The sequence below is a fragment of the Leuciscus leuciscus genome (genome assembly GCF_965113295.1).
Source record: "Leuciscus leuciscus genome assembly, chromosome: 15".
In the NCBI taxonomy this organism is placed as follows: Eukaryota; Metazoa; Chordata; class Actinopteri; order Cypriniformes; family Leuciscidae; genus Leuciscus; species Leuciscus leuciscus.
In genome coordinates this window covers 30442602-30466449 of record NC_138739.1, presented here as the reverse complement: position 1 = coordinate 30466449, position 23848 = coordinate 30442602, and the positions used below count along the sequence as shown (strand labels likewise).

The following is a 23848-nucleotide window of genomic DNA, read 5'->3' as shown; positions in this document are numbered from 1 at the left end:
ATGAAAGTTCAGAGTTTGTCAAAGCCTCATTTAAAAATGTAGATAAATGTGAAAAAAACTAAATTTTTCTTAAGAAATATGAAGCTAAAACATCCTACCAATCAGTAGCTGAACTTCGAAATGAACTTCGCAATCTTTGTGACATTCACTCTCTCAGTGCCTCAGCCATGTCGCTTCTGTGTGAATGTCAATACAAGTCAGTATTATTTGGTGCCGTGACCCGGTGTACTTAAGCACACGTCTGTTCTCTCTCCTGTTTCACCTCAATTAATACTATGAATTTGGACACACTACTCATTTCGCATACTATTATGTGAAATAATCGCCTCACATCGCCTATTATTTACAGAGAGTGACCGCAATGAAAGTGACTACAGTCTGAAAAGTCTGAATGTTTTTATTGAAATAAAGCTGGAGAGCCATTCCAGTCACATGTCATATGCAGGATTGTTAAATACATTGGCTACACAAAGTCAGTCATGAAACGCTGCAAAATCAACCTCCTGTAGCCCTGTGGAGGGAGATATTGAGCAAAAAGGACCAAAGATCAAGTCACATATTAAAAATGAGTGTCAACCAACCAACCAAATGTCAGCCAACCACAACTGTAAACTCAGCGAGATGAAACCAGGAATAAATGCGCAATGCATATTTATACGCCAGTAGTAAAAATAGCACAGGATATAGCCACATCCATGAATAAATTGTAGCACTTTAGGGAAACTCGAAAGCTATTGGTTCACACATGCTTAATATGCATGAAGAATTAAGGCGGTCTTTATTTCAAAGACGTGAAAAGCTTTAAACAGAAAGACAGCAGGCACAAGATGTGTTTGCATTCCCGGTCATAGAATTAAAAAAAAATCTGAAACGCTTTGCAGCAGTGTATAAAAGGGGCGTGTCATATGCAAATCATACCATTTACAAAAACATTTAATTCATGCTTGTGAATCTTAAAAGTACAAGTGAATAATTCTCCTAAGTAAAACATTTTTTTTAATTAACTGCAAAAGCGCTGATGTGGAAGAGATGCAAGATGGGTTTTTTTGAGGTAAATAGAAAAGCTGCCATGATTTAGAAAAGAACACTCAGACATGCTTTTTCCCCTCTCAAATATCACTTTCCCTAAAACAGTAAAGCGATTGTATGTCGCATACATGTGTATATATATATATATATATATGCATTTCTATCCATTTGTTTTAACATGATCTTTGAATTAAATTTGATATGCAACTATTCTTTTCATTTACAAACAAGTCAATGGAATGACAAGAAAAGTCAAGGCTCAGATGAACTGAAATCAATCCATCAATGTAATATTATATAACAGTGTCCTTTTTTTCTATTTTTGAACTAATGTTCCGTAATTTTGCTGTTAGTGTGAGGGTAGTATGTGTTGAGATGTCTTTAAAGGAGCAGTTTGCTTATTTTGATTGGCCATTTATTCTTCTGGTTAGCGTTTCTGTCAGAATTTGCACCCAGAACAGGGTTTTGACACATTTTCGATCGTCAATCACTTCTATTTAAATCAGTGTTCAAGAGATCTACTCTTTACAGCTAAAAAAAAAAATATATATATACTGTTTATCCACATCCTTTTAAGGAATGATTAACATTCAATCTTTTCGCTATGAAAAAAAATTATTACAAAAGCAAAATAACCATTCACAAGTCTGTGATCTGGCTGAAGTGTTTTCTTACATTCTCTGCACAAAAATATTGGGTAACGTCCCTCTGCAAACTGCCCCTTTGATGCTAAGACAAACAGTGGTGCTCTTGCTCCATCTGTAGTTCAGAAAAGGTATCACCAGGGTCCGCTCTCTGGGTAGTTGGGCACAGCGGCTGGATACTGGGGCAGGCTGGGGCCGGTTTCAGAGATGGCGTTGAATCCGGCTTCTCTCACTGGGGGGTTCTTCCACACACCCGTGCTCCACTCTTCCTGCGCCCGCTGTAAACTGCCTCCTCCACCACGATATAGTCGATGGACCTTTGAGGGGACAACACTAATGTGACACTTTGCTCTTTTGTTTTAACTTAAAGCTGCAGTCTGTAGTTTTTCCTCTTTGTCGCCATCTCTGTTCGAAATCTGCAATTGCAGTTATTCGCGGAATTATCAACTTTATGTGGGTTGTGCCTCGGCACGGCACAGCGCGGATGAATCCAATGTTTTGAGGAGAATGTGCGGCTGTCAGTCGCCGCGCCGGTGTGGATCCTGGCATTCGCAATCACAGATTCTACTTTTTGGAAGTATGACCAACATAAGAATTTTCACCGGAAAATGTAATCTGAACAAGTAAGTAACATTCACTTTTGTTCTGACCAACTAAGGGGAAAAAAGCATTGAGGTAAATCGCGCTGATTAAATCTAACGATCGCTTATCATATCACGTCAAACCGTGCAAATTATACTTTGTTCTCCAATTGTTAATCTTAACAACATCAGCATTGCGTGACTACATTTAATATGTATTAGGGCTACCTGTAGTTCAGTTTGACGGGTGAATCTCCAGTTGTCACTGCTTGTCGTTTGAACCTTTCTGGATCCGCCATCAAATTGATAAGTTTAATTCTATCAAGTGCAAAAGGCTATAAATCTCCACCTCCAACATCCTCACACGCAACATAGCCTACTAGCCGAGACTCCTTCTTTATGTGTACAGATGTGACGTAATGACGCAAAGACATGCTCCAATTTCCCGCGAATATCCACCAGTACCACTGGAATTAAAAACATTATTACAAGCTTACCGTTTTGAATGAGCTAAGGCAAGCAGATTGTTCAGAACGCTGGCTGGTTATGTACTTGCTCATAATTTTTATTGACATTTTTTGGATAATTTTTTACCCAAAAAAGTTACAGACTACAGCTTTAAGGATTTTCTCTTTAAAGTAAAGGTTTTTTTAGTAGTAATGATGAGTTAAGGGTTGTGTGCGTGTTCAAATCATACCTTGATGAGAACAAGTCCCATGAGAACCGTAACTACGGTAAAGAGCAGAGTACAGATGAGCATGAATATAGCCGAGGTTACATTCGTGCTGAAAAACATCACTGTGGCGATCCAACCACTGCGAAGAGAGGAAAATATGGCGAGTTAACATCATTGGAAGTATTAAAATGGCCACACAAAGACTGGGTTTATTGACACAACACAAGTTAAGCTCAATGAGTTAAAATAATAATAATGTTGATTATCACAAAAAGATCCCTTTTGAAAACTAAGAATAAAGAACTACAATCATTTATAATTGTTTTGATTATTACAAATAGTTATCAAAAAATAAATATGGGGGGAAAAAAGTTACAGTTGGGGTAAAGCAAAATACAAACTACCGTTTGGGGTCGGTTACATTTTTTAAATGTTTTTGAAAGAAGTCTATCCAACCCCAATTAAACACCTGTGAACCAGCTAATCTTACTAGGCATACTAGAAACTTCCAGACAGGTCTGTTAAGGTAAGTTGGAGCTAAACTCTGCAGGACAGTCGCCCGCCAGGACCGAGTTTGCACACCCCTGTACTGTGATCAAAGCTGAATTTTCAGCATCATTACTCCTGTCTTCAGTGTCACATGATCATTCAGAAATTAATCTGATTTACTGCTCAAGAAACATTTTTTTTTTTTTGCATGATAAAAGTCTATTTAAAGGCACAGTATGCAAACACTAGAGGTCACTTATTCAAAACAATAACAAAGGCATAGTGTGATGACGCCATGAATCATGGGAGTTGTCGTCTCTTTACCTTCACAGCCGATGGTAACATCCGATGGGACTCACGAAATCATGTTCATCTGTGAGCTAATGTATTAAAGTTGTATTAACGTTACTGTGGTATAGAGCAGGGCAGGAGCGAGAGCCTGGTACGTTTTACCGTGCTGTTTTAATATATGCCACAGTCGGCCGCTGCGCTTTGTTGTTTATGCCTATTTTACGATTAAAGTTACGTTTAAAGTAACATCAACCCCTTTTTTTTCTCTGAACTTTAACATTGTTACAGTTAAGTTTGATCTCTTAAATTCACATCATTTTATTAATAATAAAACAGCCACAAGTGCTGAATCACTACTCATGTCACTTTATCTGATGAATTAAAATTGTGGGGTAATGCAGCGCCGTTTTACTTGGTCAAAACAATCACACTAAAATATGTTTAAGTGCGTTGAAAGTTATGTTAACGTTACTCTGTGCGTTCGCTCGGTGGCTGTTATGAGACCCTTGTTGCACGCCGCTGTAAGCTAGATCGATATTAGAATATCATATTAACATAATAAAAGATGAATGACTTGTGTTGCTAAATGGCATGCGGTTTATAAATTGTATGGTGGAGAAAATGCTGTATTACTGTTACTACGAATAAAGCTCTTTCTGATTTTGCCGTTTTAGCCATTTGACAAAATAATGTCTCTGAGGCATGGTACAAACATGGTACTCATGGTAAATAAAGAAAACAAGAGATTCAAACAATAAGATTAACCATGTTAACCATTAAACATGTTAAGTTCACCTGTCTAATAAAACACATATCATATAAAGCATCTTTGGTGTTTGGATGGTTTTGACGGAAGTAAAAACGAAAATCGAGGGTAATGCAGATGCAGACGCGGGCCATTAAACTGGTTAAAATAGCTGATTTCTCTAGATTTAAACATTGTTGGAAACATCTGGGATAATGCAAGTACACAACTCAACAAATTTACATTGTCCTAGTGGTTTTTGGACATTTTAATCTAAAAAATCGTGTGTCTTTAATGCATCTTTGCTGAATAAAGCTGTGGCCAAACTTAAAAAATAAGGAATTTTTAGAGACCTAACATTCCTTTTTCTTGCAGGGTTAACATTTATATGCTTTTGAAAACTAAATGTCCCCAACACTTGGGCCAAAGTTAGTGTGTGTTGAAATAACGGATGCAGATGAAAAAGACTAGACGGCTGTCTAAATATATAAACTCATGACTTGAGTAACAAGCTGAAGTAATCAAGAAATCCAGATTTGCTTCAACCTAGTAACAGAGGATGATTTGCTGAATTAGACATATGAAGAACCAATCGTGTTGGAGAAAAAAAAGATGTAATGGATCATGTCACCATTTTCATGCTCCTATTCTATAAAAACTGTTTCCCTGAAATTGGTCTGAGATCCTCTGGCCGTAATTAAAGCATATTTACAAATGATGTTAACTCAATTCATATTAAATATCGAATATCCTAACATTTCAATGTTACTCACCATGCACCCCAACCTGATATTCCAAGACACTGGATGAAGGCGAGAACACATTGCAGGAAGAAAATGAAGAAGAAGGCCATGAAGTTGAAGGAACTATCCGCCCTGAAAAGACACACAAAAAAAACAGTTCAATCAAAGTGAACAAACCAATCTCAGAAAATGTGTCCTTCGCCAAAAAGAGTTTCCTTGCCTGAATGCTTTATAGAGCGGCCTGAACCAGCAGGTGTAACTACATGGGCTGAAAACCAGCAGCCAGAGAAGCGAAAAGCCAAAGTTGATCCCTCCACCCCCTCCGGCCCACCAGGCTATGCAGGCCACCACATTAACGCACAGTGTGATAGAGTATACTGGAAAAACAGAATATCAATCATCAGATAAAGCGATCAGATCTTACAGTGATAGCTCACCCAAAAATGATCATGTCGTTCCAAACCTGTAAGGCTTTCGTTCATCTTCCGAACACAAATGAAGATCTTTTTCATGAAACATGAGCCAGTTCTGTACTCTCCATTGACAGCTGCGTCATATTGACAGCTACTCCACTGACATATTCATCATATAAAGCGGTCGTGTCTCCAGAAAATTTGGACTAAACCGCTCAGTTCATATGGATTCGTTCTACGATATCTTTATGAACGTTTTGAAGCGTCAAAGTGGTAGTTGCTTAGCTGTCAATGGAGGGACGGAAATCTCTCAGATTTCATTGAAAAGATGTTCATTTGTGTTCCGAAGATGAACGAAAGTCTTACGAGTTTGAAAATACATGAGGGTGAGTAAATTATGACAGAATTTTCATTTTGGGTGAACAATCCATTTAAAGGATTAGTTCACTTTAAAAGGAAAATTAGCCCATGATTTACTCACCCTCAAGCCATCCTAAGTGTATATGGCTTTCTTCTTTCAGACGAATACAATCGGAGGAGTTATATAAAAAAAAATATCCTGGCTCTTCCAAGTTTTATACAGTAATGGCAGTGGATGGCAACCAACAGATTGAAGCTCAGAAACGTGCATCCATCCATCATAAACGAACTCCAAACGGCTCCAGTGGGTTAATAAAGGCCTTCTGAAGCATAACGATGAGTTTGTGTAAGAAAAATATTCATATTTAACACGTTACAAAGTAAAATTCTAGCTTCCGGCCAAACTACTAGCCCCTAATGCGCAACTAACGCAACTCGTGACGTCAGAAGTAGCGTAGTGCGTCATGGCGTAGCGTAAATATCAGCAGTAAGTCGCATTACATCGGAATCCGTACGTTCGTTTGGCCGGAAGCAAGTTATTTTACTTTATAAAGTTTTTACACAAACTCATCGTTTTGCTTCAGAAGGCCTTTATTAACACCCTGGAGCCGTTTGGAGTTTGTTTATGACGGATGGATGCACGTTTTTGAGCTTCAATCTGTTGGCTGCAATCCACTGCCATTATATATATATTTTTAATATAACTCCGACTGTTGTCAAAAGAAACTCATATACACCTAGGATGGCTTGAGGGTGAGTAAATCATGGGCTAATTTTCATTTGAAAGTGAGCCACTCCTTTAACTGCTTCTGTCAAACTTGGGAACTTCTGAAACCAAACTATTCCCAGTAAAGTTTGCATTTCTTTACTCACAGATCCAAAGATTGTAAACACGACGCACAAGCTGGCAGTGGGGTTGGGGAATTTCCTCATCCACATTCTGGTAAAAACATGGCTTTATGCGAAGAAACTTCGGCAGAGGGGGGAAGTTGTTTGCTCGATCTGTCAGGCAAAAAGAGAAATTCATTTTTTTAACCTACAAATAAACAATAACAAGGGACCAAAAAGTCGATAAAAACAGACATTTATAGTTTTTTTTATGCCAAACAAACCAGACCTACCTGTCATTTCTCAATTTTGAGAAAAGGTGGATAATGTTGATTGTCCCTCTCTGAACTGATATACTGATGTTTTCAGTGCTAAAAGACACACAGATATCCTAAAAACATGCAAAACATTATTAAAAAATAGTTTAGGATATAATAATCAGCCTTTAAGTTCTGACAACACAACTTAAGTACATCTATCTATAAATTACAGGAACGTCTGTCTGTGTGTGTGTTATTCGCATTATCTCTCGAACCGTTAGTCCGATGGATTTCATACTTGACAGGTGTCTTGCTACGGGCACAAGTAAGTGCAGTGCAGTTTGACGTTGTTTGGATTAGAAATGCAAAAGATATCGGTAAATATATCGGTAAAAGAAGCACTTAGAAGGTTGTGGTTTAAAAATAAACATTCTGACATTAGAGGGTTGTGGTTTATTCTGACATTAGAGGGTTGTGGTTTAAAATAAATATTCTGACATAAACACTGTCAGCTAAACAAAGTCAGCTACACTGTTTATTTCTGAATATTATATTTTATTCATGGCCATCATTTGTAGTAGCCTATTCACAAACTCTTTGCTCAAGCGTAGCGTTTTCTCGGAGTTCACTGTGTAGCCTGCTCCCTCAATCATGTAGTTAAGTTTTCCATATTTATTGTATGTCATTATGTCAGTATCAGTATTTGCTTTCTACCACGCACTAGGGCTGTCAAAATTGCTCAAAAATGACGTTCGAATATTCCCTCTAAAAAACACACGAATATTCGAACTATTCGAACATCTGGTTGCGCATTTGGTCAATGCGCAACCAGTTATTGACGTATTCGCATTACGTCAATAACAGGACAAATTAATACAAAGAGACATACATACATTTGTATAGGTAGTTAATTTAAGTTTAAACATATTTGACAATGTATTACCAACACAAAACCAAGTAAATAAACTAATGGCCAAGACCGCAGACCTCAGTCTCGCTCACTCGCAGGCACTCTCTCTCTCTCTCTCGCGCGCCCTCGCGCTCACGCTCTCTCTGCTCATAACGGTTTAAATGAACAACAATAAGCACATGTTGAGTGCTGATCAAGAGTTTTGTGCAAGCAATTTAAGGTCGCGACTCTTGTCCCAAATATAGCAGTCTTCATTCAGTGATTGAAACAAATTTATTAACATTAAAAGTTTTACAGTATAGAACCGACATTGAACGATCCGAGCGAGCTGTGCTGTGGTAAACATGGAACATTTCTGTTTAACGTTAAATAAAATGAGGCACACAATTCCGAGAAATGTGACAACAAAGAACTTTTACCCTGAGCCTGAGGTTCATAAAAAATAAAGCGCTATTAAAAAAGAAAAAGGCTACTTACATTATTGGTGCTTGTATTAAAAAAAGGAAAAACTGACTGCAATTTATTCCATTGTCTTTTAGTGCACTGTCAACTTTCGTTGGCTAGACAGTGCGACTCGTGTGACCTGTCCCTCAGGCAGCGCGCGCGCCCACTCGCAGAGCAGACAGCCGCGCCTCTGCTTCCGCGGGCGTGTTTTTCCATATTCGAAATTCACATTCGAATATTAATTTTAACGTTCGAATTTCTGTTTTTTAAAACTATTCGAATATATATTCGAATTTAGAATATTCGTTGACAGCCCTACCACGCACAAATAAAAATGTCACTGAACTTTTGCTGTGTAATATTAACAATGATCACTCAAACACACCGAACCAACAATTACTAAAAACACACACAAAAACTGATTTTGCACTAGTTGAGTAAATGATAAATAATTGTTGATAAGGGCTTGCTTATGTTGTTTTAAATATGTGTTGTTGTTTAAAATAATTCTACATTAACGATATTTTACAGCATAGTTGAAAACATAGCACAGGCCAACAGCTAACCATGCACTGTCAAACACAACTGCAGTAGAAAATCAACAGTCAAACTATTACACATCTACGCAAATTAGAAATGCCATTTCATGTGCTTAAAAGAAAAAAACATTGCTTTGATAGTATAATAAAATCTCATTTTACAATAAAAATACAATAAAACTTATATTCCCGAAGATACGATACCTGAGCACAGCTAAATATGTTGATGGGGATGCGTCTGCAGTCTGCATTGAATCCTGGCGATCATGTGGCGGACTCGAAGCGTTCTGATGCATTGTGGGAAATGTAGTTCTAAACGCGGCCTGTTTTGTAGGTGGCATTCGGACGTTTTAACTGTTGAACACTACAAGCCCCATCACAAGATGATCAAAGGTGTGGTCTCAGCGTTTGTGACTAGAATATTTACCAGTTTCCCTGCCTTCTGGCAATGAATAAATATGACACATTTCTGTTATTTTTGGCAGAAACTTGTGAATATTTGCGTACTTTGGAATTTTATTATCTCAAGATAATTTAAGATATTTTGCGGAATTACTGACGTTTGTACTTATGCTGTTCAAATATCAATCTTTAAATGTGTCAAGCCTCTTCAAAAACACGGAATCATTTGATCTCAACAGTTTTATTTAGAAAAACACTTTTCAATTCTTAAAGTGCTTTCCGTTAAACAGAAACCCTCAAAACACCTAGCCAAAGCAGTTTGTTAGTTGCACGGAATAACTTTGTGACTGGTTATTTTCATCTGACCAATCCTACACGAGAATCACACTCACTGTCAAATCACAGCTCTTTGTACGTGTTGCAAGGCGGGACCTACCGTGACAGCCAATAACGTGACTCTTCGTTGATCTGACGTAGTACGCCACTGGCCAATCACAGCCTGCGATCCATCCCTGCAACAGGCTCCCGCCAATTCTGAGCGGGGAGCGCGAGGGAGTCTAGCCGGGGATGATACGGGAACGACGGGACTAGGATTACACACGAAAAAGCTGATTCTACAACTCTAAAAGTTACAGAAACTCATCAAATTTACAGTTGACACGTTAATGTTACAACTGGAAAAGACGTGGAGTCGATGACTGGCTTTAAGAAGTTGTGCACGGAGTCGAAAAAAGCGCTCCTCGTTTCCGTTGAACGTTTTTAAGTGAGAGGATCGCGCGAGCGCACGGAGCTGAAAGGCGCGCGGATGGTGGTCGTGATGCTCGCGGCTGAAGAGCCTTTGGCCTCCACTCCACGCAGAGGTTTGATGTTAAATATGAAATAAAACTGGGTTAAAGCACGAATAGAGTCTATACACCGGGAATAGTTAGGTAAATAAAGGCATAGACGGCTACTAGCAGAAAAGTCTAAAAACACCACTTATTACCTGAAATTAATTCTAAAACAATTTTATTCTAACTCAGTTTCTCTGACAAACGATAAGAAAATAATTTTAATGACTTTTCCAGGTAGTATTTGGGGTTGTCGAGGGTTTTATAACTTTAATTAGCATGTTAGCAGGTGAGCTATTGGCTCAGATTTGTTATTTGACATTCTAGCGTACTACACATAAAATGTGACTTTCCTCACGTATAATGTTTATTTTTTCCAGTATTCGTGGTGGTGTGTCGAAGCACGTCCCATTTATGTTGTTTTGAGCTCAATCCAGCTCTTTGTTCCTCAGTCTTGCGCTAATGGATGAACTTTTCACGTATTCACAGGTTCAGTTGCCCAAACTGGCCTACAAACCATCATTCACTGAAAGGCGGGAGATCAAAAATAAACATTTTACGTGTAGTGCGTGCTTGCCGTTACTTCGAAAGCCTGTAAGCGTTCTGCGTTTTATGTGAGACGACTTTACGGCATTGAAAAGATTAAAGTTACTATTTATCCTCTAAAATGAATTCGGATGTGACTGTCAACTGGTAGTTAGCATGCAGACGTAGCTATCACCTTTGTTATGAAGAGACGTGCTTTGACAACAAGTTTTGTTTTTTGCCTCAAGTATTGATATTTAACAATATGTCAAAGTTTACGTCAGAGTGATGTCATTTTATTTTGTTATGACTTGGAATATTTATGATGAAGGATTTGACCTTAACACACACTTTATATTTCAGGCATGGATTGTGTGGGCAAAGCTAATACCAGCAAGAAGCTTGTTCAAGGTAAACAGCTCAAATGTTGATAATGTAAAACCATCTCCATCCAGCAAAATACAATATGGTTTAGTAATACTTTGAGGACCCAATCTATTAGATTATTTCATTTGGGGAACTTGACATGAAATGATACTGCATTTTGCTCACGTCTAATATATCAGGACATCCAACAATTTAGAGGGTGTCAAGTGACAGTGACAATTTGTTTTATAGTGTTACTGTCTTCCTGGAAAGTTAAAATGAAAATGCAAGAGCTTTTCTTTAAAGTTTATCTAACTTTTAAAAACGCATCAGCTCGTATTCTGTGTTCCGTTTACCTCGGAAGAGGGATGTCATTGCTGGGAATGATGTCACACCGTTTTCCAGTACACAGGTCGGAAAACTAACATGGACACGTCCAGGCAAACCTTTGTTGTGCTTGCTATTTTTAATTGGAAATGCAAAAAAGCAGTATTTTGCGCTGAAGAAAGTGACATCTGAAGGCTAACTCTGAATTTGTCCTCTGCATTTAACCCGTCTAAGGTAGTGCGCACACACATTGGGAGTAGTGAACACACACACACACACACTGCACATCGTGGACCAACACCCCCGGAGCAGTGGGCACCCATTTTTTGCTGTGGTGCCTTATGAGTGGATGGGGGGTTAGGTGCCTTGCTCAATGGCACTTCAATCATTTCCTGACGGTATTGAGGATTGAATTCGCACCCTGGTTACCAATCTGAGACTCTAACCATTAGGCCACAACTGCCCCCCTGTGTTTGAGACAGACAAATAACTGAGCAGCCATATTGGATTCTAAAGTCGGGGTTGTTCTGCTTCCCCCCGAGTTTCTCAATCGCAACTCTGACTTGAGGGGACATTCCAGTTAAAACTTCGTACTAGGGACTAGGAATTTCTCACTTCCGATGACAAATTAACGTACCATAAAGGCAGAGGAATTGAAGAGTTTTCTCTTTTTTTTAAGTTTAAGTTGTTTTAAGTTTTCTTCTTTTCTAATGGTGGTTTTACTTTACTGTAGGATGATAAAAAGGTAGAGCAAATTGTTATCCGTAATGTAAAATAGAATGCGTTATGAAAATATTAAGTCTTTAATTAATAGCATTGTAACATATACAAGCCATTCTTCTGTTTCTGAATCTCATAAATGCTGGAATACTTTAAAGTCAGAGTCTGAAGTCAAAGTCAGTCTGCAGATTTTGGGCTGTTTATGGAAAGTCAGTTTTTTTTTTTATTATAAATATAATAAAAATCTATGATTCTGTCTAGTCAGTGGATATCAAACATGTATGATTTTTTTGAGCTGATTTTAGAACACATTGTTTTCTTTTGTCATGCATCTACTAGCAACGAGGCACGCTTTTGACTTTGTGTTGGAACAACTTAAGTCTGGTAGTGGGGATGTCACGATACCAAAATTCCAGTAGTCGGTACCGATACCATTAAAATTTTACGGTTCTCGGTACCAATTTCGGTACCACAGCAAAATCTGTAGAAAATCTTCTATTTTATTTAACTATTTGAAAAAAATATTCAATTAAATTCAATTACTTTATTATTTATGACGGTAATCATAAGTAAATAATACATATAAGCACTGAAGGCTACATGCTGTTTAAACGTAAATATTGCTTATAAAAAAATCAAGTGAAAAATAAACAACCTTCTATGCACACATTATTATTAGTAGTCGTAGTATTTTTAATACATGGAGACGTAGCTAAATCTACTGTACAGTAGCCTAATATAATTATTTCAGTCAATTTCTTCAAGTTAAACCGAACTTTTATTTTGACGGGTTGCCGCGAAGACCTTTGAGTTTCTGTGTGTGTATGATATGACGATAGTTTTTCTCAAATGAAACGGTAAAATGCTCATGAAGTGACTCTCAGAGCGGCTCTGGAGATGGATTTCATCATGTCATCATATCGTGAGGCAGCAGAGACTGAAAACAGCGTGAGCGTCACTCGTGCTTCAGTGACAGTGTGTGTGTGTGTGAGGTGAATGAAACCGCACGTCTGCACCATTTATTCACACAGAGACCAGCTCAGAACATGCAGGGTTAATATTTAAATAGTCTTTTTGCTGTTTAATATACACAGACACTATATATATCGTGGTATATATCGGCTACAGACAGTGCTCCTTCTAAAAAAGTTAGTCTGGAGCCCGGCGTTTAGATAACCATGGAAGCGACTGAAAGCAGATGCCTATTAGTGGGTACACCGGTACTACAGAAATGCTGGTATCGTCACGTTTTAAATATTTTGGTACCGAAGTACCGATACTTTTGACAACACTATCTGGTAGTGTGTGATCCTCAGTCATTCACATTGTACGACACCCAGTTGTTCTCTGACAAAGCCGGCAAATGTATAATGCCAAGTGTTTTAAAATCTGTTTAGATTTTGAAAGTCGTTTTGTGTATTCCAGCCTTAACTAACAATGTTACCTCCCCTACAGCACGTCTACCTTTTAAAAGGCTCAACCCAGAACCCAAGGAATGCAGTGAACCCAAAAGAACCAAAGGTCCGGTTGTTCCAAAGTGTTCTGAGCCAAGCGCATCTGATGGAGAAAATGAGATAGACACCTCCTCCTCCCCGATGCACCGTGGCCCGGCTCTGGTAAACGGCCGCGGTCCACTTGATTGCTTCATGAACCGACGGAAACGTTCCCCAGCCCGCTCTGTCCCTGAAGCCACCATTGACCTCACCGAAGACTCAAATGAGGCCGTCAAAAGCCAGCCTGCACCTCCGGTTGCTGCCACCTGCCCCCCTAGTGAAAAACCGACAAAGACTGCAGAAGATACCACAAAATCTACAGAACCAACCACGCCACTGACAGATAAAGAGACTGAAAAGGATGAGGAAGAGGATGAAGACACCCTTCCACTGCTGGACATAACTCAGGAGTCTGAGACGGACGAAGAGGAGCAGCAGGAGACTGAGGTCAGTCCTGGGAATGAGTCTGTGTTGTCGACTGGATCCAACAGCTCTCTTTCAGTGACAGAGAGCTCACCAGAGCCCAGCAAGAGTGCTCCTACCACCCCTGCCTCCGTGAGTAGAAATGAAGCAATTTTTATTGTCCTTTTTTGCTAAAAGTTTAACCTATTGATCAGTCTCTTTTCTTTACGCAGACATCACAAATAAATGCTGCCAGTACAACGAAGCGACGTTCCCTTAAGGTAAAATCCTGCATTTTACAACATTTAGAAACCCACAATTTGTGTAATGTTAATCTGGTCCTATATAAACAGCATGTGCCATGGAATTGAAACATCTTCAAATCCAAAATAAATGCAAAAAACAAGTGCTTAGAACTATTTTATATAAAAATCTATACATTTATATGTAAAAAGTCAATGTGTGACTGATTGAAAAGTTAAGTCATAAAATGAACAAAAACAGTTACATAAAAAAAAAAAGTGGCAGTGTAATATTTTGCGTTTACACTCCAATACTAATGCACAGATCATTTGACTTACAGTATCAGATTGTTTTGATCAGTCCATTGTTATGGTTATCACTGTCAATCGGATTCAATCATGCATTTAAATATGGTTGTCAATCCAGAAACTTTGCCATGTGTCGTATGAAAATTGAAGCTATCTATTACTCAGTTCAATGCTACGTACACAAATTATGCTAAAAAAAAAAAAGTTTTGCCATCACAGAAATAAATTACGATGAATTAAAATAGAAAACATTAAAAAAAAAATATTGTAATGTTTTCACTGTATTTTGATCAAATAAATACATCCTTTGTGAGCTTGAGAGACATGCTAGTTTAAAGTTTTAGTGTATAGGAATACAACACATTAAAATGATAATAGTCTTTTGCATTTAATAAATATTACAGCTAGGGGTGTGACGATAACCGCAATATCGCGTTAATGAGATGCCTACCGTGGTGTGAGGTCATCACCGCACTTTTTTTTTTTTAAGTTACAGGAGTGCATATGATGTGTGATATGAACTATAAACACATTAATATTTGCTTATAATTTACTGTATTCTGCGAGTCCCATGTTCAAGTGCTTCTGGAGAAAAAAAAAAACGCTTCCTGCGCAAGGGATGCATACTTGTCCGTTAAACATATGGGGGATTTATTTTTTTGTGTGTTTCTGATTATTATTAATTAACTGCTAGGTTTCAGTACTTGTGATGTTTACAGATAATGTTCAATTAAATACAAACAAACACAGGCATAAAAGACAAGCATAACGTAAACAGTTGGAGTTAGATTTTAATTGCAAGTAGCGATCTCTCTTATGTGGTATAGGCAATAACAGTTGACGGCGCTAGCCGAATGACATTATTAAAAAAATAGCCACGAAGTGTCTAAGCCAAATACTGTGTCGCCTTTGAGGCAGGTGACAATTAAGGGGAATCCGGTGAATTTGGACAAGGCAATATGCCGTATTTGTCGCACAAAAGTATCCGTCTCGCAAGGAAATACCACTAACTTAAGACCACATCTTAGAAAAATTAACCATCCTGTGGCGTTTGCTGGACTTAAGTGCACCACACCATACCTTAAGTCGGCGACACACCAGGCTGCGTGGCGTGTCCGTTTTTATTTCGGCTCCCATGTTAACAGCTTGCACACTGTGTGCCTGCGTGAGACGCGCGTCTCAGTTGCGGCACGAGCCGCGCGGAAAAAAGCGTGCATGCTAGAAATAGAACCGACGCCTATTTTTCACGCAAGCCTGTTGGAAGCGTTTCCTGGCAAAATAGAATAGGAAAAAAATGTTTGTATGTCATTTTGACATGAATACATATTAATAAATTACATTTTGATGTTTGAAAGTTTAGGTTTTGACATAAATGCAGATATAAATGTAATTAAAAAAAAATTATCGATTTTCAAATATTGCACCTGTCAATACAGAACGAAATATTCTGTAGCCTATTTTGCCATCAATACTGCCGACGCTGTCTTTGCTGTTATATATTTATGTTTAACATTAAGTATAGGCCTTCCACAACTCTCTCCCCATATGTCGAATATATCACCAATGAGGCTTATATGTCACCTAGCAGCAGCAGCGCTGTTTCTGGTGTGCAAAGACATAAAAAAAGCCACGCAGCTGACACGCAACAGAAACGCCACACTCACACCACGCAGCCAGTGTGTCGCCGGCCTTAATTAATAGTTCATTATTAATATTTACAATTTAATATAAATGTTAATTTGTTAATAAAGAATACTGCTTTATGTTATTCATTTCCATTGTCATTTACAAGCTACATGCGTTCTTGATCGCGTCTGCAGTGTGTGACGCGGCCGCGGGTGATTATTATTTTATTTATTTTTTTAATTTGGGGTGGGTGGGTGGGGGGTCGGTTAACCGCCAAACCGCGAGATTTGTTGCTTCTTTACCACGGTAAGAAAAAATCCCATGCTGTCACAGCCCTAATTACAGCTATTGTAATCAATATCGTGATGGATTTAATATAGAAACACTTTTTTGTCACTATGGCTCTTAAAAAAAAAATATATATTTGGCAACAATGTCAACAGCTTGATATCTGTCTGGGATGCAGGTCATGGGTACACTGCCCAAAGCTGATATTTTGGGTTGTTTTTTCCTACCTCAAAAGCAAATAAATAAAATATACCTCAATGTGAATGTTTGCACTCTGTTAAGGGTTCAAGAAGGATTGGTTGTTTCCTTTTACAATCTTGTCACTGTGGAATTTTGCAAAGCGTTTGAAAAGCCCTTTATTGTCCTTTTGTCCCACAGAGTGTCCAAGAGCAGGAGGAGAAGCAGCGACAGAGGGATGAGAAAGAACGCCAGAAACAGGAGGCCAAAGCTGCCAAGGAGAGGATGAAAGAGGAGGCCCGCAAGCTAAAGGAAGAGAAGGAGAGAGAGAAGAAAGAGAAGAAGGAAAAAGATGAAAAGGAGCGGCGGGAGAAAAAGGAGAGGGAGGAGAAAGAAAAGGCAGAGAAACTAAGAGCTAAAGAAGAGCAGCGGCAAATGAAAATTGAGTGAGTGACCCAGTACAGCATCACAATAGTAGTTGTTCTGGTGTTTTCTGTGAGTATTAAACTCTGGTGTTAATCCATTTAGGGCCAGACTGGAAGAGAAAAGGAAGAAAGAGGAAGAAAAACGGTTGAAGGAAGAGAAAGAAGTGAGTGTTTTTATCTATCTAAGGTTTTCTTTATTGCTGATTGCTTCATATTGTCCTCATTGTGTTTGTGCATCTCTTCAGCGAATCAAAGCTGGGAAGGCTGAGATTACACGGTTTCTACAGAAGTCCAAGACCCAGTTGGCACCAAAGGTAAGAGTCACAATATTCAGTGTAGAATGAAGTCCTCCTGTGTCAAACTTCTTGTGTAAAACATTTACAAATGCTACATAAGATATTTAGAGAATGTGGCCTTGTTGGGCATGTAAAGGACGCACACACAAACGAGCAAAAACAAATCTTTCCCAGTGTTTTAATCTCCAAACACGTTGTGTGTTTCAGACTCTGGCATCTGCCTGTGGGAAGTTTGCTCCTTTTGAGATTAAACCGCACATGTCTCTGGCACCACTGACCCGAGTACAATGTGAAGACGCAGTCCTAGAGGAGCTGGACCGTTATCTTGGCCAACCTGACTGCACTCTAGATGGACTAAAGGACTGGACAAGGCACAAACCTCGCAGATCAGGTCCAACCAGGCCCAGTCACAGTGCAGTAAGGTAAAGCCACACTGAGTCGCTGGCGAGATACTTATGTACTCATCATTTATACATGCAGAACACTAGCTGGTGTTTTTGTTAGAGTGATGTGAAAGGCTTATTCTTTGTTTGTTCCTTCGTGTTCTCTGTTATTAGAGATTGTGTGGTCATTCCTGAAAGCCAAAAGGCAGATGGCGTCCCTGACCGCCACCGTTACGGCCGCATGAAACTCTTGCACTTCCATGATAACTATCGTCCAGCTTACTGGGGGACCTGGCGCAAAAAAAGCACTCACATCTCGCCGCGCTGCCCGCTGAGACTGGACAAGGTAAAAACGCAAGAATGTGTCAATGAAATGCTGCATTTAGGCCACCTTAAATCCCACTGTGCTGTTTTAGAGAGGTCATATCTCAAAAATATTGAGGGACATTTGGTTTGTTCATGGAATTTGTCCATGGATACAATCTGTGGCTATAATTTGGCTACTTGTTTGCTTAGAAGTTTGGATGAGATCCAGTCAGGACAATGGCTTGGCAGTTTTTCAGCATGCAAAGAAGCTCATTGGTCAATGTCAAGGGCCTGAGGGTTCATACCCCCCCCCCCCCCCCCCCCCCCCGCTTCCGCTGATTTTAGGCAATTCGGAAATAAACTTTGAGTTGGTTGAACCATTAACTATGGAGGAAGTTTAGTCGTTGCACCGCTGAGAGATGTACTCCCTCTTATGTACTTGAAGTTTAAGAATTGGCTAGTTGACAGCTTAAGATGAGAAATATTGTATGTCCATAACCTATGGTAGCCCATTTCCACCACGTAAGGGGAAAGATCATATCTTGGTAAATCATATATTCCTTTTTGTCATAATTGTGACTTCTGCCATAATTATATATATTTGCATTTTTCAACTCTTTTTTTTTTCTCAGATCATTAATTATGTTGTATGTTAATTTAAACTTTTTATATAAATTATGACATGTTATAACTATTTACCAATGTATATATTTTTTTTTTTCTTATGTGGAGGAAATGGGCTTCCATAGTAACCTGAAGTGTTAATTCGATTTTTATTTATTTTTGGCTTATCAGGAGCTGCTGGATTATGAGGTGGACAGTGATGAAGAGTGGGAGGAGGAGGAGCCGGGAGAGTCTCTGTCACACAGTGAGGGGGTGAGTGATACGACATCATTATTGTTACATTTCTATAGTGACAAATTAGCCACTACAGAAGCCATGCTTCACACCAGTGAAAATTCACACCAAAGTTTGCCAGTTGGAATATGGTGGTGACTTTAATCTTGCTTTTCCCTCCAGGATGACGACGATGAAGGAGGAGATGATGACGATGATGATGATGGGTTCTTTGTGCCCCACGGTTATCTGTCAGAAGGGGAAGGAGCACTTGAAGACGAGGTACATGGAACGTCACCCTCCTTCAATCGCCTCATTCAGTCACGTCATGACACTAACAGTCTGCTCTTGCAGGAGGGTAGAGATCCGGAGAAGCAGAAGGTGCGTCAGAGGATGAAGGCTCGTGAATGGGAGACTGAGCAGATGTCTAAAGGGAGGGTGAAGGTGTTGGAGGCGGTGGTGCGCGGCTGCCTGTGGGAGGGGGAACAGCCTTCGCTGGACCTCCTGCAGCCGTACGCTGTCTGTATGCTGAAGCCTTTACCCAAAGACGAGCAATGCACCCCTGAACAGGACATCTCACGCCAACAGAGGAACGAGAAACGTGAGTACAATGTGTGCTTAACTTTTGAATACTTGGGATATATTTATATTATATTAAAGTTTTCTCATCTGCTGTCCATGTTGCTTTACTATACATTACAGTGTCTTAATTTGTTGGACCGTCTTTTTCAAATCGAATCATCTATATATTGTTAAACTGAGTCTCTACAAGCATTGTTTGTGTGAGAGATCGTCACAATGCAAATGCAATCCTTGCATGAAGTGCGCACACTGTGTATTAACTGAGCTGAAAGTGGCTGTTAATGCAAAGCCAAGCCTAAAGGTATATTCATTCTATGAGAGGTGCAGCAAAGTCATGCAAAACACCAGTGAAAATTCACACCAAAAAAATAGATGCACCCTGAATTTTCATGATCCCCTTACAAGAGATGCATACCTGAACAAACACTGCCTTCATTACTTTAATAGAGTTGCACATTGCTGGTTCTCTTGAGAGTGATTTGTTAGTTAATGTGTTTTTCACTTTTCTTCAGTGCTGTCACGGCTACTGCCTTTGCTTCATGGGAATGTGAACAGCAATAAGGTCATAATCAACGAGTTCCTAGAGATCTGTCGACAGCAAACATCCTCACCCACAGAAAGCTCTTCGAATTGTATTGACAGCGTCCCACCCAGGTAACCCAGCTAACTGTATCTTTAATATCAGTCATTATGCAAAAAAATTTCCATGGAGCACCACAGGGTTTGTGTAATTTTGTAGGCCAACCAGGAAATTAGCATCACCCTAGTTTCTTTGACAAAAAGCCAATAGGATTTTTCCATTGTCTTTTGGGTTATTGCAGAAAATAATCTGGCTCTGTGACCAACTAAAGTTTATGGTTTTTACATGTTTTGTTCATCATGAAAATCTTTTTCAAATGAACTTTACTTTTATGATTTTAAGCCTAAATACAATTGCCAAAAGAAAAAGCTTTGAAAGAGTGTGATTATAAACACCACAAGGCAAGTAGATTAGTTTTCTGGCATGATGAAGATTATTGTCCCTGACAGCCTGTTGTCCCATTTAGCCACTTTTTAGAAACCGCCTTTTTCAAGACATGAACAGGCTTACAGAAATCACGAGTGGTGTAGTAATGAATAATATTTCAGGCATTTATCCAAAAGCCTTTCAAAACGCACATTAGCTGCTTTCCCACCCTCTGGCAACAAATGAGAATGGTTTGGCTTGTTGGTGGAAAAGTGGCTATTGACTTCTTATGATGGAATCACAAGTGCTAAAATGCTACCTTGTTTTGTGGTTTTATGACTCATTTGACTCATTCAGCACTCAATTGTTATTTTCCTTTTGAATTTTTTTTCTATTTTAGTATGTATTTCTGTGTAAACTGTATGACTAATGCCTGGAAACATGATGTCATTGAGAATGACTTCCAGTTTGCACTCTGGTGTGTCAGAATATTAAGTTGTTACTTAAATGAAGCCACACAACTTATTTTGAAGGATACTGATTGTTTTTTTGTTGTTTTTTGGCAATAGGATCCACATCAGGCGTATCATAAAAGAGAACGCTGTCTACGAAAAGCGCTCCACTTACAGACGATGCTGCTGGTACGTGCATGCGGAAGTTCTGACCCGTCATTCTCAGGAGGCCTTGCCCGTTCCCTGCCAGTGGACCTACCTCACCTCCGGGGCTCAGATCACCCGCGACGAGCCCACCGGCTCACAGGGCAACTCGCCCACCATTTCCACTTCCACCACACCCTCCAACAAGAGGAAAAGTGCCAGCAGCCACTCCATCACGAAGTATATGAAGAAATGTGGCGACTCTGAACAGGTACAGACCAATTATATATACTACTGTGCAAAAGTCTTTACACAAAAAAAATCACACAAAAGTATGTCAGTAGGAAATATCAGTTCACATTTCCTTAATTTGAAGATTAAAACAGCTTTTGTCCAGGTACACTTGCACATAGTTTTTCAGGTAGCTTTGCAGGAAGGTTTCTTCAAGCGTCTTGGAGACGTTGCCCCAGTTCTTCTGGATTTAGTCTGTCTCAGTTTTTTCTATTTCTTCATGTAATCACAGACAGACTTGATGGTGAGATCAGATCATACCGGCTGTTGTCAGACTCATTGTGCATACTAAAATCTCACTGGATTATTACAATTAATGGCAAAAGGAATGTTTGGAAATGCAAACTGATATTTTCCTACTGACATACTAGAGAAAAAGATAGAAATAACTGGCTTAACCATTTTTTGGGGGTGAAAATACTAACATGCCTAAGACTTTTGCATAATACTGTACATATCCTATGTATACCTATTTGTAATTAGGGCTGGGCGATATATTGAATATAAGCGATAATATTGCAATAATTTTGACGACGATGTAAAATTAGAAAATATCGTGAATATCAAATATTTCAAATTCAAGCATACTTTCCCAAAGAACGCGCCGAACGTCCAATATTGCGTCCCCCTTTTGTCTTGTCACGTATAACCGTGCAAGAGACGTGAGGTGTGGGAGGGTCTTTTTTTTTCACATTAGCAAAATGGAGATGACAAACAACACGGGTGTGGAAAGAGACATGGGAGGGGATGATGAATTAGTCTCCAAAAGGAACGCACAATCTGTAATATGGGGGTGGTTTGGTTTTCAGATAACCGATACCAATCAAAATACCGTCATTTGCAAGATGTGCAAGAAGATGATCGCTACAAAGGGTGGAAGCACCACTAATCTCTCTCATCACCTCAAGCGGCATCCTGTGCAGTACGAACAATGCATGAAACGAGCACGATGAAACGTGAGCCATCATCACTAGCCTCGGCCCCTTCATCTGACGAAAAATCTGGTAGGCCTTACGGCCCTATACAAATAAAGCTGGTCGATTCATTCTCTTGCGGTGTGCCATATGCGAGACATAGTAAAAAGTGGGGGGAAATTCCATCGGCGGTCACGTTTCACAAAGCCAAAGATAAGATGCCTGTCAGTACCGTGGAAAAACCTGGCTTCAAACGTCTGCTAAAGACAATCGACCCTCGATACAATTTGCCTTGCCGTAAATACTTTGCCCAGGATGTGCTCCCGAAATTGTATTTCAAAGTTCGCGAACAGCTGTCACAGAAGCTTTCTCAGATAACGCACTTCGCGACCACTTCCGAACCTGCGAACCCTACATCAGTCTTACCATTCATTTTATTGATGGCTGAATTTATCATTGCAGAATGCACTCTCTGTGCTTGTTTTGCACTACTTCAGCTACATTTACATCTGTTCATTTAATAAAAAGCAGTACGTAATCACTTGGTCTAGATTTAACTGCTTAAATTTGCACTTAACATTTTGTATTTACTTTGTAACAATAGCTGTTCTATCTAAATTGTTGTTTTTTAATGGGGGTAAAATAAAATCATGTTTTTTTTTTATTATTTAAAAGCAAATGCAAACATATCGTACAAATTTTGACAATATCGAGACATCAATTTTTTTATATATATATCGCCCAGCTCTATTTGTAATACCCATTTAGACCTGTTTAACTTTGGTTTATTCTTTAGACTGAGGCTATGGAGACCGATGGCTTCCAGGCGGACACTGAGGATGATGAAGACGATGATTGCGTCATCATTGGGGAGCAATCTGGTTAGTACGCGTCTCTACTAAAGCTTTGACAACAAAGATAAATCTGCCAGAACAAGCTTGAAATTTTTTTTCTTCGTAATAGGATCCTCGGAACAGGACGCCAACACATCCTTACCACAAACAGAGAGAAACACAGAGCCCATGGACACGAATGCATCCGAAACAGCTGTTCTTGCCATGCCCTGCCTCACACCAGCCACCGCCTGAGATCTGACTCCTTCCTGTTGGGTTTGCATGCACGTGAACCAGGCGTTCAAAATCTGATCTATGATTCGAAGGATCACACAGTATTAAAGGTCCCAAGAAAGAATCAATTTTTTCCTCCTCTTTAAGTGGAGGTCTGTTAGATGGTGTACTGCTCTTCTTCATAGGTGAAGTCCCACTTTTTGAAAGGCTGATACATTCATCAGCTCTGACACCAATCGGGAGGTTGATGCTGTCTGCTGGGCTCAGTGCTCAGCCAAATTGTTTTAAATTGTTTATTTTTTTTCCTCTCTGAATACTTGAACTGGTGTATGTCTTTCAAAAATAATGACAATTGAAATATATTGCACTTTTATATTCCATTTCTGTTTATTTCATTCTTCTACCCCCACCAGAAGTCCTTCACTTGTTTTCTTTTCCAAGAGGCTTTGTATAAAAACAGCATTTGCCATTTGTTGCTCAGGCTGCTATACGCGGTGTAAATACTATTTTTTTGTTTTTTTTTTGAAAAAAAAATGCTGTAGAAGC

General features: G+C 39.2%; 2 protein-coding genes and 1 long non-coding RNA gene across 3 annotated transcripts; 2 read left to right on the top strand and 1 right to left on the bottom strand.

Moving 5' to 3' along the window:
• Positions 1–379: 379 nt before the first annotated feature.
• scamp4 (secretory carrier membrane protein 4) lies at positions 380–9239 on the bottom strand. Its single transcript, XM_082139902.1, has 7 exons — positions 9157–9239; positions 7093–7190; positions 6845–6973; positions 5419–5575; positions 5229–5330; positions 2952–3069; positions 380–1990 (listed from the first exon to the last, which is right to left on the bottom strand). The coding sequence occupies exons 2-7, from the start codon at positions 7097–7099 to the stop codon at positions 1808–1810; spliced, it is 696 nt and encodes a 231-aa protein (XP_081996028.1). The 5' UTR covers positions 7100–7190; positions 9157–9239; the 3' UTR covers positions 380–1807.
• On the top strand, positions 3077–4375 carry LOC309476757. The gene is made up of 2 exons (XR_014198340.1): positions 3077–3307; positions 3443–4375. It is a non-coding gene; the product is annotated as an uncharacterized lncRNA (long non-coding RNA).
• Positions 9240–9885: 646 nt separating the features above from the next.
• Positions 9886–23682, top strand: chaf1a (chromatin assembly factor 1, subunit A (p150)). Its single transcript, XM_082139824.1, has 16 exons — positions 9886–10214; positions 11073–11120; positions 13578–14170; positions 14251–14298; positions 16861–17105; positions 17188–17248; positions 17330–17398; positions 17588–17802; positions 17938–18109; positions 18865–18945; positions 19090–19188; positions 19261–19507; positions 20001–20142; positions 21004–21301; positions 23032–23116; positions 23199–23682. The coding sequence occupies exons 1-16, from the start codon at positions 10160–10162 to the stop codon at positions 23321–23323; spliced, it is 2583 nt and encodes an 860-aa protein (XP_081995950.1). The 5' UTR covers positions 9886–10159; the 3' UTR covers positions 23324–23682.
• The last annotated feature ends 166 nt before the right edge of the window (positions 23683–23848 follow it).

What these genes read in the sequence shown, in the direction of transcription:
- scamp4 (XM_082139902.1), bottom strand. An exon ending in CCGCTCTATAAAGCATTCAG is followed by an intron (nt 5,331 to 5,418) that starts GCAAGGAAACTC and finishes GTGTCTTTTCAG; the next exon opens with GGCGGATAGTTCCTTCAACT. An exon ending in TGGGACTTGTTCTCATCAAG is followed by an intron (nt 1,991 to 2,951) that starts GTATGATTTGAA and finishes GTCCCCTCAAAG; the next exon opens with GTCCATCGACTATATCGTGG.
- chaf1a (XM_082139824.1), top strand. Translation starts at nt 10,160, where the DNA reads ATGGTGGTCGTGATGCTCGCGGCTGAAGAGCCTTTGGCCTCCACTCCA. An exon ending in CAGCGGCAAATGAAAATTGA is followed by an intron (nt 17,106 to 17,187) that starts GTGAGTGACCCA and finishes TAATCCATTTAG; the next exon opens with GGCCAGACTGGAAGAGAAAA. An exon ending in CCCAGTCACAGTGCAGTAAG is followed by an intron (nt 17,803 to 17,937) that starts GTAAAGCCACAC and finishes CTCTGTTATTAG; the next exon opens with AGATTGTGTGGTCATTCCTG.